General features: G+C 39.6%; 1 protein-coding gene across 1 annotated transcript in view; it reads left to right on the top strand.

The window, feature by feature from the left end:
* The window catches only part of TTN (titin), a 278672-nt gene that overhangs the window by 38881 nt on the left and 219375 nt on the right, over positions 1–20416 (top strand). Inside the window, 8 exon segments of the mRNA XM_043577187.1 lie at positions 365–625; positions 1140–1281; positions 1371–1536; positions 2644–2875; positions 4619–4903; positions 5135–5260; positions 10447–10635; positions 16055–16111. Of these exon segments, the coding sequence (XP_043433122.1) occupies positions 365–625; positions 1140–1281; positions 1371–1536; positions 2644–2875; positions 4619–4903; positions 5135–5260; positions 10447–10635; positions 16055–16111 (1458 nt within the window).

Below are 20416 nucleotides of genomic sequence, written 5' to 3'. Positions count from 1 at the left end.
GTTATTCCGTATTCTACACCTTTCCTTCCTAACCAGTTAACCCACTCAAAAATCCTTGATTGACACATCTACTATGTGTTCACACTGAGTTAGTCACTAGTATCTCTACCTGTTTAAAATTTTCTGATTAGAGTAGCCTGGAAAGGCTACCTACAAAGATGCTCTAGTGTCTATCACTAGCTCTTTCTGCTTGGCCTTGTCCTGTTGTAGAGGGGTACCTGGAAGGTCTCACAGCTCATATCCCTGAACTACAATCACCTTAGCAGACATATTAAACACGTCCCTAGTTTTCACTCTGTGCTTGTTGTAACTCACATCATGCTGACACAAAGTCTCCTTGGGTGTATTTTCTTCCCCTTTGCAGCAATCATGATTACATCCATGCTGAAAGACATCAATGCTGAAGAAAAAGACACCATTACCTTTGAGGTAACCGTGAACTATGAAGGCATCTCATACAAATGGTTAAAGAATGGTGTGGAAATCAAATCAACTGACAGGTGCCAGATGAGAACCAAAAAGCTCACGCACTCACTGAACATCAGGAACGTGCACTTTGGGGATGCAGCTGAGTACACCTTTGTGGCTGGAAAAGCTACATCAACAGCCACCCTTTATGTGGAAGGTATGGTTTCATGAACGTCCTATCCTTAAAAATAAATGTGAATACTCTATGCGAAATGTTAATCAGTGCACTAATTAGTGAATGGAAAAATAAAAATGTGGGTATCCATGTCACGAAATATTGTTAGCAATAAAAAGCCAGTGCTGGTACATGCTACAACATGGATGAATCTTAAAAACTTTACGCTAAGTGAAAGAAGCCAGTCCCAAAGGACCATATATTGTGTGATTCCATTTATAGGAAATGTCAGAATACGCAAATCTGTAGAGACACAGATTTGTCTCTAAATCTGAGGGCAGACAGTAGAAGGTGTCTGGAGGGTGATGGCTGAGGGGTGCATGGTTTCTTTCTGGGGCAATGGGAATATTCGAACATTGATCATGGTAATGGTTGCATGACTCTGACTATACTGAAGGCCACTGAATCGAACACTTTAAACAGGTGAATTGTATACTAAGTAAGTTATGTCATAAGGCTGTTAGAAAGGTTAATTTTTTTGCATGCTGTTTCCCAGCTCGTCATATAGAATTTAGGAAACACATTAAGGACATCAAGGTTCTCGAGAAGAAGCGAGCCATGTTTGAATGTGAAGTTTCTGAACCTGACATCACTGTCCAGTGGATGAAAGATGGCCAAGAACTGCAGATTGTGGATAGGTCAGTTGTTTTGTTTTGCCGCGTTCAAGGAATGCGCAGTTTGCTTTGAGTCACTGTGCATTGAACTTCAATTTCCATTTCATCTACAGAATAAAGATACAGAAGGAGAAATACGTCCACCGCCTCCTGATCCCATCCACCCGCATGTCTGATGCCGGGCAATACGCAGTGGTGGCAGGAGGCAACATATCCACTGCTAACCTCTTTGTAGAGGGCAGAGATGTTCGCATCCGGAGTATTAAAAAGTCGGTTCAGGTATTGTCTACATGCTGAATTTTGGGAGACATCATCAGAAGCCCGTAATCCATAGTTTGGTATTCTAATTTTTTAACTTTAGAATTTTCTAAGCACAGTCTTCTAAAGAATGAAAACAGCTGATCCCTGCTGGCTTAGACTCTTGATCTGACATCAATTTAGTCACAGTTTTCCCTCACTTAGGGAAATGGTGTGTCCTTAGCAGCTGTCTAGATACTTTAATTAAAGCAGCTGTGGAAACTTCACTGTCTAACAAATGGCCACCTGCCAAGCCGCACAAACCAGAAAAGAACTAAAATTTAAGTTGCGGTGTTTACACAGCAGCTAGAACTCAGGGAATTTAGAACAAGGTGGCATTTCCTCAGAAGCCTTCTGTTATGGAGAGGCAGGTATGTAGGGACTTGGCTGGAAACACTTCCTCTGAGGTCCAAGAGGAAGACCGGTGCGGGCAAAGCTGGATTCCTAGCAAACATGCCGAGCCAGACAGCTCTGCTCTCTACCACATGTGCAGAATTTATTCTCATGAGGGCCAGTCTTCTCAAATGATGTAATGGAGATAACATGGTAAGAGAAGTGTCATTAGAGTTCAGATTTATCATATTGCTTGTCTAAGGAGAACCGGGCCACTCAGGCCACCTGAATAAATCTTCTGTCCTTTATTGTCTGATTCTGAACCTTGATTTCCTCACTCTTAAAAACGAGGATAATAGCATCCACCTACCCCAGTAGATTCTTGTTCCTACCCCATGAAATCAAATTGAGTACTAACTTAGAAGAGCTTTGTCGAAAATAAAAAGCCCATGGGCATAAAGTGTCATTATTTCTGTTATTATCAGTTAAGAAGCAAACATTTAAGGACTCGAACATGGTCTCTTTGGGGGCAGCATCCCTCCTCAGTGCAGGTATAAGCATGATTTCTACAGAAGAAGTTAGGGCACCAATTGTCCAAGGATATGCAGGACAAATCAGAATGTGACACAAGCAGTCAGCTTTTTATATAGTAATGGATAAGTTTGGCACACTCTTGAAATAAGCAGTTTTAGAAACAGGTCAAAACTGAAAGGAAACCAGGGCTTCAATTCTCTTTTTCTGTTGTTCCATCAAAAGGTTATTGAGAAACAACGTGCTGTGGTTGAGTTTGAAGTCAACGAAGATGATGTGGATGCCCACTGGTATAAAGACGGCATTGAAATCAACTTCCAAATTCAAGAACGATACCAGTATGTGGTGGAGAGAAGAATCCACAGGATGTTTATCTCCGAGACCAGGCATAGCGATGCTGGCGAATACACCTTTGTGGCAGGAAGGAACAGGAGTTCTGTTACACTCTATGTCAATGGTAGGTGGAGATATTGATGTGTTTTGTGAATCCAGCTAGAGTAATACTCTTCTTGAACTTCCCAAAGTGCTGATAGTTTCTGGGAAATCTCTAGGGAAGCCATGGTCCTTGTATGCTTGCAACTACATTTATTTTCACGTCATTCCCTGGTAAAGGGACAGCAGCTATTAAAAAGACTTAAAGATGTCATTTCTTGAAAGTGCCTAGTGGCTGGATCTTCATTGAGTTGGTCAACACTACTTAATAGCAATTGTATGTCAATTATAATAGACCCCCAATGGGTTTCTAGATACAGAATTCAGCTGGTCAAGTTTTCTGCCCTTGGCCCCAAGTGCTTAAGTACCAATAGACTTACCAAGCCATAGGGTCATTTCCTTTGAGAAAACCCAAAGGTCCTCTTTGAGGCCCCAGAGGGCCTAGACAGCCACAGGCAATGTTCAACTAGGTTTTCTCTGCCCCAAGCCCTAGGATCATAGGCTCTTACTTTTAGGGGAAATTCCACATGCTACCAAAGGCTCAGAGGGGTGCCATTAAACCATTTTCTTTCTTCATTACAAACCTTAGAGCTGAATTTGAAGCTGACCTGGAAATGAGACTAACCTAAATAGAGAAAATGGACCATTCATCCCTATTTTAATTTTGAGTCATATCTGTCTGCACAAATACCCCTGAGGTGGATGAAGGAACTCTAGGAAAATCTCAAGTTAATAAAAATGAACCATACTGCCAACATTCCCTCAGTCCGTAGGAGACCAAGTGATCATGATATCCAGTTCTTATTATTTCTGTATTAGTGGTGGATAGACTGAGGCACAGAGAAGTAAAGGTCAGAAACCAGCCTCACAGGAGTCCTTTCTCCCCATTTCTGTGTTCAGTAAACTAGCTAGTTCCCCTCACTCATCACAACACAGACAAGATGCTTTACTTAGGATAGCAGGAAAGTGAGTTTTTTTCAATCTACCTAATTGCCTCTAACTAGATCTGGGATAACATGTATTCTTACCTTCGTAGTTACTGATTGTGCTTCATTGGCACCTATATATAAAGAAATGACTATGACACATACACAAATACTTGGAAAACAAACCAGTATGAAATGAATCACATCACCACATGGTTTGTCCAAATGATGTAAAATTAGGTAGCACGTGGCAGTTCTCACAATTTTTTTAGTTTTGAGAGAGAGAGACAGAGAGAGAGAGAGAGAGAGAGAGAGAGAGAGAGAAAGAGAATGAATGAGTGGGGGAGAGGCAGGGAGAGAGAGGAACAGAGGATCCAAAGCAGACTCTGTGCTGACAGCGCAGAGCCTGACATGGGGCTCGAACTCCCCAACCTCAAGATCACGACCTGAGCTAAAGTCAGACGCTTAACTGACTGAGCCACCCAGGCACCCCTGTTCTAGCATTTTTTAGGGTACTGTGCATCACTGCACCCCCACCCAGACCCCAACATGCAAAGGGGCGATCACCTTATGTTGACAAGTTCAACACTCGCAGCAACACCCCGTCACCAAGCCTCAAATAGAAGTACCTTTCTAAAGTTATTCTCTCTCCTCGAGGACAAAATTCCAAATGTTTTCTTCCTTCCCAGCACAAAGAACATTCCAATATTCTGAGGCAAGTAAAGTTATCATAATTCCAAAGTTTTGTTTCTGGGCACTGGCCACAAATGAACACAGACTTTCACGTGCTCTCCTGTGTTGTCATGTTTTTTCACAAGCTGTTTGTTTTCATTTACTCCCAGCTCCAGAACCGCCCCAAATTCTGCAGGAGCTCCAGCCTGTCACTGTGCAGTCTGGCAAGCCTGCCCGCTTCTGTGCTGTGATATCTGGCAGACCACAGCCCAAAATTTCCTGGTACAAGGAAGAGCAGCTGCTTTCCACTGGCTTCAAGTGCAAATTCCTTCACGACGGGCAAGAGTACACGCTCTTGCTAATTGAAGCCTTCCCAGAGGACGCGGCTGTTTATACTTGTGAAGCCAAGAATGACTATGGAGTAGCCACGACGTCCGCTTCCCTCTCCGTGGAAGGTAGAAAGGCCTCACTAGCCTCAGCTTAAAATAAAACCTAAGAAACCCGCTTTTTGTGTGTTGTCCCACTGCATTTATGAATACAATTTGGAGCTCATACAAGTGGATTGCTGCTCAGCTTTCAGAAAGTGCCCTGATGCCACATGAATTAAGATAAATCCATGTGCTCCATTCTTCTTTGAGGTCTGCAGGTGATTTAATCCTGACGCATCTTGTGGTCCCTTTCTTTAGTTCCGGAAGTTGTGTCTCCAGATCAGGAAATGCCAGTTTATCCTCCTGCTATCATTACCCCGCTTCAGGACACCGTCACTTCTGAGGGACAGCCAGCCCGTTTTCAGTGCAGAGTTTCTGGAACAGGTAGGTTCATGAGCAAAGGTATCGTTGCTAATACTTACACAGAATGATCTGAGGAGAGCTTTCTCACATTTTCCTCTATCACAGACACCTCCCAGGCATAATTTGACTCTTAATGGGAATCTTGCAAAAGACTTACTTGAATTACTGAACTAAGGAATAGACCATGTTTACCACTACTGAACTGTAGCATCAAAAGTAAGGGCATTATAATCCGAGAGGTTAGATTTGAATTGTGGATCCCCTGTGTGACCTTAGGCAAATATATTATTTCTCTGGCTCTCTTTTCCTCATGAGTAAAGTAAGAATAGTATTGCCTTTGATCTTAGAACATACCTTTCACAAGGGCAGGGATTCTGTCTTAGCACCTAAAACCTGGTGCCTAAAAAGGCAGTGGCTTCTAGAAGGTAAGACCCTTGGCAGTGAGGGTGAATCCTTGTCCTAGGATAGCTTCATACATAGTGGATAGTCAATATGTACTTGTTAACTGGACAAAAGAATGATTATCAAATGACTAATACCAATGAGGATCGTGTTAGATAACACACACCAGCGCGTAGCACATTGTTCGTCATATAGTAACCCTCAGTTGGTTAGCTATATGCTCTTTAATTGGGGCATGCTTCCCAAACACCCACGACCCTGTCTCACAGCCTCAGGAGTCTGATGTTGGTAGAATGAGGCAAAATATTTGCAGCTCTTTCAAGCCAATTATGATTGTAAATTTATCTCAGGTAGGGAAAAGTAAATCAACTTTATCCCAAATGAAAGTCACTCTCATATTTTTGGCCCTTATATATGCCCACCAAAGGGAAATTCTTAGAGCTTAGCTTCATAGCACTCCTAGTTAAGTGTGGGTTTATTTTTATGCTTCTTCCATTGGTTTATGACCCAATCTCTGCATTGCCATGAGCCATTTTTGTAAACAAGTCAGTATTTCAATTGGCCTTCTAAAACCTGATGATTTCCTCCTCTGAGGTGAAGATGCTGATCTAGAAACCAAATGGACCTGTTTGATTTTTATGAGTATAATGAAAAGATAATTAATGATGTAGGTAAAGCATCTATAGGCCTGGCTGGCAAGTGACTGGTGCTCAATACATTAATTTTATTATAGATATAGAGGGGAATTATATAAACATAAAAGTCTGATAGTGGGCAACCAACATGGGGAAATACCATAGACTTTGTGAGTTTGAGAAACCCTAAATATTAAGAAATAAGATCTGATTTGATAATATCCTACTAACACAGTAAAGAAAAGGCATTTTAATATCAAATTCATTAAAGCCACACTAAATAATTTGTCCTTCCATTGAATTTTTAGAGGAAAATTTTCAAATTGATATACATATATATGGGTCATTTAAAGCAGTAGTCTTTATATAGTACTCTTCAGTTTATAAATAATATTATAGTTTTGCCTTTAAGGTATTACAAAAATATGTGTTAAGCCTTTCATAAGACTCCAATTGGGGGACGCCTGGGTGGCTCAGTTGGTTGGGCATCCCATTCTTGGTTTCTGTTCAGGTCATGATTCTGGGGTTGTGGGATCAAGCTCGCATCAGGCTCCATGCTAAGGGTGGAGCCTGCTTAAGATTCTCTCTCTCTCCCTCTGCCTTTCTCCCCTGCTCACACACACATGTTCTCTCCCTCTCTAAAATAATAATAACAATAATAATGATAATAATTATTATTTTTTTAAAAAGACTCCAATTGGGGTAGAAAGAGAAAAATATCTTTTTTTATATGACTGACATCTTTAAGTGTTTAAATGGACGTTATAAATTTATGGATTACTAACTCTTTATGTGTGGTACTATTTATACACATATAGAGATTTGAGCATCCTCTTGCAAATGTATTTTCTATATGGCAAAATTTAAGTTCCTTAAGTAAAATGACCTTTTAAAAGCTTACCAAATCATAAAGGTTGATGCCCCTGGGACTAAATATATTTACACAACTTTCTCTTAGCAAGTATTACCCTAGGAAAGTAAATTCAGCCCTGCCTTCTTTTTTTTTTTTTAATTTTTTTTTCAACGTTTATTTATTTTTGGGACAGAGAGAGACAGAGCATGAACGGGGGAGGGGCAGAGAGAGAGGGAGACACAGAATCGGAAACAGGCTCCAGGCTCTGAGCCATCAGCCCAGAGCCCGACGCGGGGCTCGAACTCACGGACCGTGAGATCGTGACCTGGCTGAAGTCGGATGCTTAACCGACTGCGCCACCCAGGCGCCCCCAGCCCTGCCTTCTACAAATGTGAAAAAAAAATTATCAGTCTTTAGAAACCTCAGTCACATGTTTTTGGAACTCAATACTTACTGAAGCATGGAACTTGGCCCTCAGCAATCTAGTGGTGCTTTTATAAGAACATGTTGCCTACTGAAGGTCTCTGGTGCCACCTACTGGTGGAAAAGCAATTTGTAAAAGCAGAATTTTAAAACGTAATAAAGCTACATTTTTACCAATGTTTATTCTACAGATAATCAGTATCATTTAAAAGCTTACTGAGCAACAGCTAGCTAAATAAAATGATAAGTAGTCTGGCAATGATGTATTCCTGTTGTTCATTTAAGTAACTCTTCGGTTTTATTCGACTGCTATTGAAACATTACACTAGCTGCTAGGGATGCCAGACCTGGCTTTCATAGAATTGAGTGTAGGTGAGGAGACACACGTGCACAATTAGATCCCAAGGTTGTAAGCGCCATAACAGCCCATGTACTCAGCGCTGACTGTTTGCAACATGAACAGAGATGCACAGACTGGGCATTGAAAAATCAACAGGATCCTTGAACACAGCGGTGTTCTAGGCAGAGAACGACATTTACAAAGTCATAAAAGCTTGCAAGGGTACTTCATGTGCTGGAAACGACAAGTGGCTTAGGTATGGTTGGAAAGTGATGTGATAAGTGGATGAGAGGGCCAGGAAAGAAGGCAAGGGCCAGGTACTAAAGGTTTGGTATTCTATGCTTAGGATTTTAGATTTTACCTTGTTTATACTAAGGAGCAACTGAAGGATTTTTAAGCTCCTGGGTAACATGATTTATTTTTTTAGAGACACTACTGTGGTAGTGAAAAGAGGAATGGTCAGATGTGGGAGGTGAGACCAGGTGAGGACCAAGGGAGAGGCCATCCTAACAGGCTTGGAAGGTGCTGACAAGGCCCTCAATTAGGGGAATCGGGAGAAAAAAGGGTGTATATTGAATTCAAGAGGTGGAATGAACAGAATTTAGGGACCAAATACAGTGGAGTAATAGAATGGGGAGCAGGGGCAGTGGAGAGGCCTCACGGAAGCCAAAAGAGGCCAGTGACCGACACAGAAAGGGGCAGCCCAGTCAGAAGCACCAAATCCATTACCAAGAGAGGTCTCACCTGTTAGCTTATTTCTTGTTGACAATACATGCCTATCCTAGGGCTTCAATCAGTTTACCTCTGTCAGTAGTAATATGCAGAGAACCTTGCAAAGTGGTGAACCAAACTCTTCATCTTCCATTTCTGTTGAGGTTTAATAGACAAACTAAATAGTTATAGAATGATCGCTAAATTCCATGTGATGGTGTTGTCTCTTACATCACCTGGCCCTGACTTTTGGTAAATTATTAAAGGCACTGCTGATCCCTTGCGAGGTTAAACATTCTTTCTATAATGACTGACTTGTGACAGTGGTTTATAAAGCTCCTTCCATGTGTAAGCCATTTAATTCACACAACAATTTATTGCAAAGAATAGCTCATGCACTGGGTGTTGTATGGAAACCAATTTGACAATAAATTTCATATATTAAAAAAAATAGCTCATGAATTACTATGCATCTTATTTTACAAATGAGAAGACTGGTCCAGAGAGATTAAATGACAGGTGTAAGGTCACACAGCTGGTAAATTGTGGTATCAGCGTTCCATTTTCTACCTTACCTTGCTACCTAAGGAAGTGAAGAGATTTAAAAGGAGAACCTGTAGTTTAAAAATACTACCACAATGGGCAGGATGGAGGGAAACCTTCACAAGCCAATATTTGTGCCAAAATGCAAACAAATGCTAGCTGATTGCACCACAAGAGAATCCTCCATAGATGGTAATTAGATAGGGCAGTGGTATAGTGATCATACTCAGCTTGGGTTGTGGCTTTTTTTTTTTTTCAACATTTATTTATTTTTTGGGGACAGAGAGAGACAGAGCATGAACGGGGGAGGGGCAGAGAGAGAGGGAGACACAGAATCAGAAACAGGCTCCAGGCTCTGAGCCATCAGCCCAGAGCCCGACGCGGGGCTCGAACTCACGGACCGCGAGATCGTGACCTGGCTGAAGTTGGAGGCTTAACTGACTGCGCCACCCAGGCGCCCCGGGTTGTGGCTTTTAAAACAAATAACTAAATTTAAATCCACTCTTGACTTACAGGGTTACTGTTTCAATGGAAGTATAATATTTTTTAAAGTGCACATTACCTTAAACCATAACAATATAATGTTATTTTATCTTTGCTTTGGGGTTATTTTCTATCATTTTAACATGATTCAACTCCTTATATGAAAAGAACTGGTTTTATTATTATATACTATTACTGTTACTTTGAAAAAAGCCAAATATATCTAAGATGCCCAAATTCCATTACTCTCAGTTTTAAAAATTATTTTTTGCTTTGCTCAAACCTTTCAATGCTTGCTCATTGGTAATGACAGTATAGAATTTTTTTCTTCAGACTACAGGGTGTCTGTTTTATACTTTTGGGAATGTTGATTCTCTCAGCTCTCTTTTTGATTGATCTTTCTGCCCACCAGAAGTGCAGATTTTCTTCTCCCTGTCCTCGTAAGCAACCACAATCCTAGATAAAACCCATCCTGATGACTCTACCTTAGGACTGTCTTTTTCTCAAGGTCACTTTGTCAAAACCTTGACCCTGTTTCCACAGCATGGACTGAAAATGGTTAAAAAGAATATAATTAAAATTATAAAAGTTCAAATATTACAACCAGTCTATAAGCTGGATTTTTCTGGAATCATGTTTTTCTTAAAGATGAAAAGGAAACCTAAAAGAGCAGATGTGGCAAGCCCAAAAGGGAAATCTAATGTTATTAAGATAAATATGAAATGTAGTCAACAATGTAATCAATACTGTGTTTGCAGGTAAAATCATCCACCACTTTTTGTGATTTTAAATATCTTTTTTTTCTTTTGTGATGCAGATCTAAAAGTGTCTTGGTACGCCAAAGACAAGAAAATCAAGCCATCTCGGTTCTTTAGAATGACTCAATTTGAAGACACTTACCAACTGGAAATTGCCGAAGCTTTTCCAGAAGATGAAGGAACTTACACTTTTGTTGCTAATAATGCTGTCGGTCAAGTATCAAGCACAGCCAACTTGAGACTGGCAGGTACAGTAAACAACTTTAAGAACCACATTTAAATATGGATCTAATCTTACAATGCCAGTAACAATCACTAAAGATTCCATGTAAACCATCATTGGCCCTACCATTCTCTTTTAATGCAACTAATTGTTTCCATGTTATATATGACATTCTTACTTTTCTTTTATCCCATCTCATGATGAATCACAAACCATCATTTTCTATTTTGCCCTGCTTTGTCTTTATACTGTTTTGTAATGTACTGCTCTCCTCACCAGCTTTCATGCTTTCTGATCAGCATGTATCAGAATGGAGAGAAATATGCTAAAGAAATACTTAGGTAGATTTGTTTTCTCATTTAGCTAAGATGAAAATTTTTAAAAAATGTTTTTTAATGCCAGCGTTACTATCCCCCCATTGTCTTGACACAATTCTGAGTTCACAGAAGCTACAGAGGATGATTTCGGGTCTGGACACCATCTAGATACGTTCGCCATCATTCCAAGAATGCCTTCAGGTTAAGGAGCCCAGTCCAAAGATGGTTTAGCATTTCTGACATTTGGGGATTTTAAACTGCAATCAGAAACACTTCCCTGGCAGTGAGGAGCACTTTGATTCAAAACAAGATAACAACAATATTTTTATACAGTCAGACTATTTTTGCTGAGCTAATTTAGTCTATGTATTCTTAACTATATACAAATACATAAGGATTGAAGGCAACTTTGATTTTTCCCTTAATTTTAAATACAATAATAATCAGATATTTTCTTAATAATCAATTTAAAGTGGTTTACAAAATAGAAAATCTGATTTTGTAACCAGAGGGGAAAAAAATAAAAACAGAAAACAAGAATACCTAAACTAAATTGTGTACTTCACTACTGCCTTCACAAACAATACAGTGAAGTTTCTTAGACTATTTATGTCTCCATTTGTTTGTCTGGAAAATGGAAGTGAACATGTGTGACTTGGAACCAATAATGTCATATGTTGACAAGGCATTAAGATTGGTCTGGATTCTAGTCCACCATTACAATTTACGACAGATCTGTAGACAACTCCAAATGAGTTCTGGTTTCAATGCAGGGTAAGACATTAAAGGTTGGCATGCTTCTTTTCAGGATTTAGCAAATTTGGAGAAGTTACATCAAACTCCCAATGGCATGTTTCTTCGTCAGTTTCATTTAAGAAGGACTCCCTTGGCCAAAAGCCCATCTTCATCCAGCCTCTATCAAGCCTCAGGGTGCACAGCGGGGAGACAGTCAGATTTCATGCAAGGGTTTTTGGCATTCCCAAGCCAGAAATCCAGTGGTTTCATAACCAGCAGCCAATTCTACCAACAAAAGATGTAGTTTTCCATTTTGAGGAGTCCACAGGCATGGCTTTAATGCTTATAGTTGATGCTTACTCAGAGCATGCTGGGCAGTACTCTTGCAAAGCCGCCAATAGTGCTGGGGAAGCCTCTTGTGCAGCTACACTCACAGTGACTCCAAAAGGTAAAGCTCATGTTGCTTTAAAGACTTGGATTTGCTTCATACCTCCTACTCCCACTGTTACTAATGAGAGTCTCTACTGTTTGTCTCATTGCATAGTGTGGTCAGTCGATAATTTACTAATAAAATAACACCCAACAAGTCCTCCTTAGTTCTCAATTATGGGTTAACCTATGCAATTAAAATCTCACTGAAGTGTATATTCTGCGTAGTACACTAGTATTTTTTAAGGCATCAGCTTTGCTTGATGTTTTTACTTTTCTAAACAACATCTCGTGGTTGGATCATTAATGATCCATTTGCTGTATATTGTTTATAAAGTATGCAGAAGAAGAAGGACAAATGGTATCCCAGGAGAGGGAAAAGAGAGAAAGAGAGGGAGAGACTATATAACTCTGGTTAGCTGCAGTGACAACAGAAGGAAGGACGCAGAGACGCTATGGCATCGCATGAGCCTTCATCATCCATTCATCACTGGGTCACTGGGAATGAACTTTCTTTTGTATGATCTGACATCCTAGAGCATACTCCATTTGGCATGCTGCTTCTAAGTGACAATGACGTCTTCCATCTTCATCTTCCATGCCATTTTATGTTACTAACCTAACCAAGTGACAAAGCTTAGATCTTAATATTCTTTTCTTTTTCTTGTCACTTGATTATACAGTGCAAGCCCTAGCTAGGCAGAGTTCTGGGAAAGATGTAAGAGAGTCCACCAAGTCCCAGGCAGTGGCAGATTCCTCTTTCACAAAGCAGGAGAGCAAACTATCCCAAAACGAAATTAAGTCATTTCAAGGATCATCATATGAATATGAATCACAGGTTTTTGAAAGTGTATCTCAAAGTTCCATCCACACAGCTGCATCGGTTCAAAATGTAGAGTTGCGCCACACTGCGTCCCTTTCACAAATTGCAGAAAGCACTGAGTTGTCTGGGAACTATGCTGAAGAGGCAGTGGGTGAGGCACCAAAGATTCTCCTGCAGCTTCAGGACCTCTCTGTAAGGTGCGGCGACACTGCTGAATTCCTCTGTGTCTTACAAGATGAATCCTCTGTTGATGTAACCTGGACTCACGAAGGCATAAAGATCGAGGACTCTGAAAGAGTAAAGCAGTCACAACGTGGAAATATTCAGTTTCTTATCATATGTAACGTTCAGCTGGTAGACCAAGGACTGTACAGCTGCAGTGTCCACAATGAGTATGGAGAGAAGACAACGTCAGCAGTACTAAGCATAGAAGGTGCTTATTTGGCTTTTAGCTCTGACTTGCTTCATTTCATCCCCATCGCTTTATGCAGCTTTTCTGCTGTGCAAATTGAATCAACGCATATATTAATTAGAATATCTCTAACTTAGCACTCTATTCGTAAAAGACTCACGAAAGTCAGCCAAGTTATTGGCCACACTTGTGATGAACATTTTTAACTTTCCAGTCTAGATTCAAGGAAGTGTAACTTTCAAATCTCATTTCGGAAGGTTATGGTTTATTTCACGTGCAATGCTTTTCCTAGTATTTCCCAAATATGCCCCCTACGAGGTACCCTGAAGAAGGTCAAGCTGTTACAGTTAATCAATTATTGATTATTTATTATTGTGCCTGATACTGCGCCAAGTTTAAATTTAATTATTTTAATATTAGGAGGCTCAAAAGTTCTCATCTGCCCTTTGTTTGCAGATCTGGAAGTTCTAGATGTTTATAAGGAGCAATAGAAAATTGTGCACTGATAATGATAGGGCTCTGTCTGGACCAAAATTAGGGAGTCTATAGCTATTTCTTAATAGGTGCTGCTGCTTCAAAGTCTCAGATCTTCCTGGAATTCTAGAATTATCTCATGGCAAGATTATTATTTTTGTTGTTATCGTGCTTGATTTGCCACCATGTCTGGAAAGGAATGAATAAATTTGTCTCGGAAAAGATAAGTTCTTCCTTTTATCCATGGAAGACCTCTTAGATACTAATGAAACAGGAAAGTTATTCTTCAGGTGCTAGAATCCCATGCTGTATGTCTGTAAGCAAAGAGTCTTTACTGAGTCCCGTGAAAGATAACTGATGGAAGAAGTTCTAGCATCTCCAGTGGTTGGTGGAGACCTGTGGCCTCAAGGTCTTTTCTGATCTCTCCATCCATTTTTGAAATATTAGAGACGAGCAGGGGATAGTACAGTGCTATATGACAGCCATCTTTGCTCTGAATTTTGAGAGTCTCATATATCATTTAATATATCTGTAATCCTCATTCGCCCAAAGGAGTCTTTTTTATCTCTTAATCTGACATTTTGTTCTGTAGCTCTTTCTGGTAACATTTTCATAGGTTTCAAAGGGAATAGCTCCAGAACTGAGATCTAGTTATGCAAATTAGATGGAAAATTCCACCATCCAAAGAGTTGACCCTCAATTTCACCATAGCTGCTGGCTAGTGCAATAATCACACATAGTGACTATTTATCTGGAGGTGACGTGGTGACAACCATGACAGTTTCTGCAGCCATATAATTGAGAGTTGGCTGTGTTGTGGAGGTAGGAACAATGTAGGTCTTTCAACTCGTTTCCTAAGGAATGTAGGGCCATGGTACATGCTTGATCAGTACATGGCCAGAGTGGATTTAAGCTGGACATTTTTGCCACAGGATTTCTAGTTCACTCAGTTCTAATGGATTATATCATTAAAGTGTTCTTGTAGCATGAGCATTTTTCTCTTGGGAAGTCCAGACTGCCTCACTGGTACTTAAGAAAGTGAAAAGATAAGCCACTTTTAAGTGTTTGAAGAATGAAGGATCAGGCACAGTTATCTAATTATCGCACATAAGACCAGTCTTTACATGTTCCTCTTTTACTTTGGCCTTGTAACTCTACGTAGGCAGAGTAGTTATCCGCAAAGATCAAGTAGGAAGGTAAACCCTGTAAGTCTGTTTGAGTAGTTCTTCTGTACGTAAAAGTATAGATATATCATATGTTAGTTTGGGGACTAACATGCTGCTTTCCTTCTCATCCTAATGACACATCACCTTCTCTAAATTCAGCGTGTGTTTTACTCTTACAAACACAGCTAATTTATTACTTTTCCTAACTTTATTCTCACCTAGCAAACGAATCGCAAACCAGAACAGTTACAAAAATTGCCCTTGGTTCAGACACTAAAAGTTTTAAAACACACAAAGAGTCACAAAATAAAACAACCCATGAAGTAAAGAGAGAATCGTCAAGGAAAACAGCAAGTTTGTCATTCACTTCATGCCAAAGCCCACAAGGAACGGAGGAGCCATGGAGTCCCACGTTCCCACACAATTCCACACGGATGGACAGAAGAACAAGAGGGAACCAGGGCACCCACCTTTCCCAGGAAGCTGCCCCAGAGATGATTGTGTCTAAAGCCTGCGCCTTTTCCCTATATAATAAAAGCTATTTTGACTTGAGGACTCTGTTTTGCTCCCTAATATGTAACCAGACTTTGTGTAGTCTCAAGTTTTCAAGGTGGTCCAAATGAAAGGCATATTTACTAGCAGGAAATGCTTAATTCTGCAGGAAAACCTGAGAATAGCCCTCGGCAAAAGGCGGCAAGTTAGAAAATGCATGTTCCTTCTAAATGTGATTCCTTCTCTTAGCAAGTGTTCCATTGATAGGACATTTTTATTTTTAAAATAGAGAATATTCCTTTAGTTTATGGATTGCTTTTTGGAATGCATGTAAAGGCATGGGGAATTATGAAACTAAAAGTGGAAATTTCATAGAGAACCTAAAATAAAAATGTTTCAAAATCTTTCTGCCAACATTGTCATGTACTTTATCAGCTCATTGATTTGTCTGGCATGGATTTTTTGGGTGCACTTGGGGGACATAGTTTTCTGTTACTAGAATGAAGAGGAAATTATAATTATATGAATATATGAATTGAGGCAGAAAGTATATCAGGTTAATCATTAAAATCTCTTTATATGTTTTCCCATTTTAGCCCCAGAATCAATTTTGCACGGGAGGATTGAAGAGGAGATTGAGGTGGAGATGAAAGGTATTGTTATATTGGATGTGAGATTTAAGTAGAAATTCTGAAGGATTAATAGAATCCTTGACCTGCCTACTTTCTCTTAGTAATATTGAGAAAAATGACATAGATGTACAAATATATCTCTTAGAGTATATATTACTATGTCGCATGCCTGGTTTAGTATGCTGATGGTTACATGCATTTCACAGTAATTTGTTTGACAGTGATTTAAAGTCTTATATTTAAAATTTATCAGCCATTTTCAACTTCATGTTTGCAGCCATTTTCATAAGTGTGTATCAGAAAAAGTTGTCATCTTAATGCATGAAATCAATTAGTGGAAGTTTGTTTTCAAAATTGCAGCGAGTTAAACTGAACAATAGGCAATCACCTAGCTGTCAGTCTCAGAATGCAATGTCATGAATGAATTATGATGATTGAAATGCTACTTCATTTAGGATGTGTGAAAATGTTACATTCTCATTCTGGTTTACACTTCATGCACATACATCATTTTAACATTGATCTGTCTCTTACACTGGCTTGCAGATAGCTGCCTTACGTGATCATTATTGCCTGCTTTTCTCTGCGTAACGTTGTGACTTTATGGCTGTATTAGTTCGAATAAACGCCTTCTCATTTTATTTTAGCTAATTACTTATGGTTAAAGTTCTTGCAGATTTTTTTAAATAGTTAATACTCAAAAAGATAATAATTTAATCCAACAATCAAAAGGATCAGAAAGGGCGTTTATTCCACTCTCTGCAAGTCAGGTAAGATTTTCCTCTTAGCCACCAAAAGAACAAAGATTTCCCGCTCTCAAAACAAACATGCACAGGAACATGTTATTTTGAAATGCATTTTTGCTTGTTCAAGAAGAAATTTCAACAGTTTGAAGAAAAGACCAGACAACGAACGATTTTCGTGTCAGAATCTTTTAAACAGAGCATGGTGTTGCGTTTATTCGAACAAATATGGTGAGTGAATTTTTTTTTATGGATTTGTGAGAATCTGTAGCATGCATTTTATTTTATTTCCTATTTTGCAATTTCATTTATTTTCAACTTTTTCAAATACTATGGAAAATAGTAAAATGCTTTATAATTTAATTTTTCTTTCAGAATTGTCCTCTGAGGGAGAATCTGAACATTCAGAAAGAGATGCACGCGACGCCTTTTCAGATTCTGAAGACTTCGACCACAGCTCCATGGCTGCTAAACGATATGCAAGTAGAATATCATCTACAAGCTCCTGGCCCGAATATTTCAAGCCTTCTTTTACCCAAAAACTTACATTTCAATATGTTTTAGAGGGCGAACCCGTTGTTTTCATGTGTAAATTAATTGCCTGGCCAACTCCAGAAATGACTTGGTTTCATAACAACCGACCTATCCCAACAGGTCTTCGACGGGTTATAAAAACTGAGAGTGATTTACATCATCACTCTTCCAGCTTAGAGGTTAAAAGTGTCCAGCACAGAGATTCTGGAAGTTATAGATTATTGGCAGTTAATAGTGAAGGGTCCACTGAATCAACGGCATCATTGCTTGTTATGCAAAAAGGGCAAGATGAGAAATGTTTAGAATTTCTGAAAAGGGCAGAACAGACACATGAGAATATGGAGGCTTTAGCTGAAAGGAGAGAAGACAGGATAAAGGTAGGCCTGAGGTTTACGGGCTCTCCCTTTAACAAAAAACAAGATGTAGAACAAATGGGATTGATGCGAACTATACACTTTAAGACAGTAAGTCCGGGCAAGAAAACTGACTTTCTGTGTGATGAAGAGTATTTAGAAAGTAAACCTGACCTAAGGGAATGGCTTAATGTAGGTGAAAGCTTCCTGGATGAGGAGACCAAAACGAAGTTGCAACGTTTACGGGAGGCTAGAAAAATCTTAACGGAGAAAAAGAAATTATCTCTTTCAGAAATGTCATCGGAAATCAGCTCGAGAACTCTGAGAAGTGAAGCTAGCGATAAAGACACTCTGCTGTCTAGAGAGGAGATGGAAAGCAGGTCTGTGTCTGATCTAGCCGAAGGTAGGGACAAGGTAGATCCTTCAAGCGAGGGTATTGTCCCAAATCCACATGTCCTTTCTAATCAAATGGATCAAAATGTAGCATCTGGAGAACCTCCCACAAGCTTTCAAACTACTGTTGATGAAGAAATTCTCCAGACTGAAATAAGAATGAGCCAAGAGGCATTTCTAAGAGAAAATCTACAGAAAGACCATTTATATGGTCAGATTCTAGTAAGTGAGGAGACCCGAGCAAGAAAACCACTTGAAGAAATTATGACCAAAACTGAAATTGGAGAGTCATCTAGATATATCACTGTTGTAAATAAGAACAAGGAAATCTATGAGACTCCTGAAAAGGTGCCCCAAGTTATTATGCCACATGCCAGTGAATCTGTTGGTCCAGTTATAAATATTGAAGAAAATGAAGAACGAGATAGTGTGAGAATAAGAAAGGATGATTTGAGAGAATTACAGCGCTCTATTTCCACAAAAGTTGATGAATTCAAACCTGAACAAGAAGAAGAAAATGCACAATTTTATGAAAGTCCTTTCCAAAAGCATCCACAACGTTGCCCACCTTCATTTCTTCAAGAAATTGAATCTCAAGAAGTTTATGAAGGGGACAGTTGTAAATTTGTGTGTCACTTTCAAGGATATCCTCCACCCATAGTGATGTGGTACAGTAATGATATACCAATCCCCCGGAACCGAGGCTATATCTCTCAGACCTCGGAAAATTATTCAATATTAACTTTCTCTTCTGTTCTTCCTCAAAACGAAGGTTCTGTTACCTGTGTGCTGTTTAACCAATATGGAACAGTAAAAACAACTGGCACACTTAAAGTGAAAGCAAAACAAGGGCACAGTGTCGAAGCACATAGAGTCCCTGTGTTTCATGAGTACACGGATGAGGAAGAGGAGCTGGCATTGGTGTTTGACCAAACAAAAGGCATTCATCCATCTTTGAGACAAAAGGGCCAAACAAATCTCCATATGTTACACGCTAACCCCCCATGTCCTCCCTCTGCAGATGTAGAATTGCTTTCCTTCCCTGTAGAAATTCAGATAACAGCAGCTACTCCCACCCCAGAACAGGATAAAGAGTCCAGAGAACCGTTTCACCCGAGGAGCTGGGAGCTAAAGCAAGACCTCAAGATGAAGTTTCTCGGTCACCAAAACACAAATTTATATTTTCATCTGATATTACTAACGAGCCACCAAAAATGTTACAGGGAATGCCGAAGCATATCAGGTGTGGAGAGGGGGGTTCCATAATACTTGAATGTTTGTTATCTGGTGAGCCTAAGCCAGTTGTAACATGGTTTCAAAATGGAGTCATGTTAAAGCAGAACCACAAGTTTCAGTTTGAAGAAGTTCATTTTAGCCACAGATTATATATTAATGACCTCAATTCTCAAGATTCTGGAAAATATAAGTGTGTTGCTGAAAACAATTCAGGAACAGCTGAGAGTGTTTCAGATCTGACAGTGGAACCTGACACTCACAGGGAATATAGTCGATTAGGAAATATTGGTGGAATTTATGCAAAATATTCCAAAAATCAACAAATTCAGGGAGAATCTGTGAGGGCGCGTTTTTATGATTACCCACCTGGTCCTTTTACTCCCCAATCCAATATAAAAGAATATTCTGTAAGGGAATGTTTTCAAAGCTTTGAGACAACTGAACAGATAGACCAGAAAGCCCAGGTTCATTGCACATATTCCAGAGAAAAACTACCTAGATTTATGCAGCGTGCTTCTAGAGCCACAAAAATTAACAAGCCTGTCATAGCCAAACTCGTACAATATCAGGGTGAGGGGAAAGAGGGACATATAAGTGAAAAATCAAAGCGGTACCAAGTAGAGGGTACTGTTTATCCATTTGTCGAGGATATCAGTGAAGTTAAAAAAATTAGAAAAGAGGTAAAAAATGATTTTGGAAAACTTGAAGCAGAAAGGGAAGATGTGCAAGAATATGCCCTACGTGACTATTTACCAAATATCTACTCTGAGAGAACTTCTGATAGTTATGATACAAAAGATCCATCTATCATTGTGTATGAAGAACCCCTGGGTGAAGAGAGGTATTACCCGGGAAAAAAAGTGAAGCATAGAATCATTGCATTTGAAAAGTTACAACGTGTAGAAAAAGGGGTTCTAGAAAAAAGACTTACCAGGAAATTTGTCAATCCTCCTCAAAGGAAGCTTGGTGACAGGGATTTTCCATTGAAGCCAAGAGACTCAAGATCAAGTAACCTAAGTCAGGCAGAGACAATGTCTCCAAACACTGAACCAGATTCCTCTGACATT

The sequence above is a fragment of the Prionailurus bengalensis genome, chromosome C1, assembly GCF_016509475.1.
Source record: "Prionailurus bengalensis isolate Pbe53 chromosome C1, Fcat_Pben_1.1_paternal_pri, whole genome shotgun sequence".
Taxonomy (NCBI): domain Eukaryota; kingdom Metazoa; phylum Chordata; class Mammalia; order Carnivora; family Felidae; genus Prionailurus; species Prionailurus bengalensis.
The sequence above is the reverse complement of the archived record's forward strand: the minus strand, read 5'-3'. Positions and strand labels throughout refer to the sequence as shown.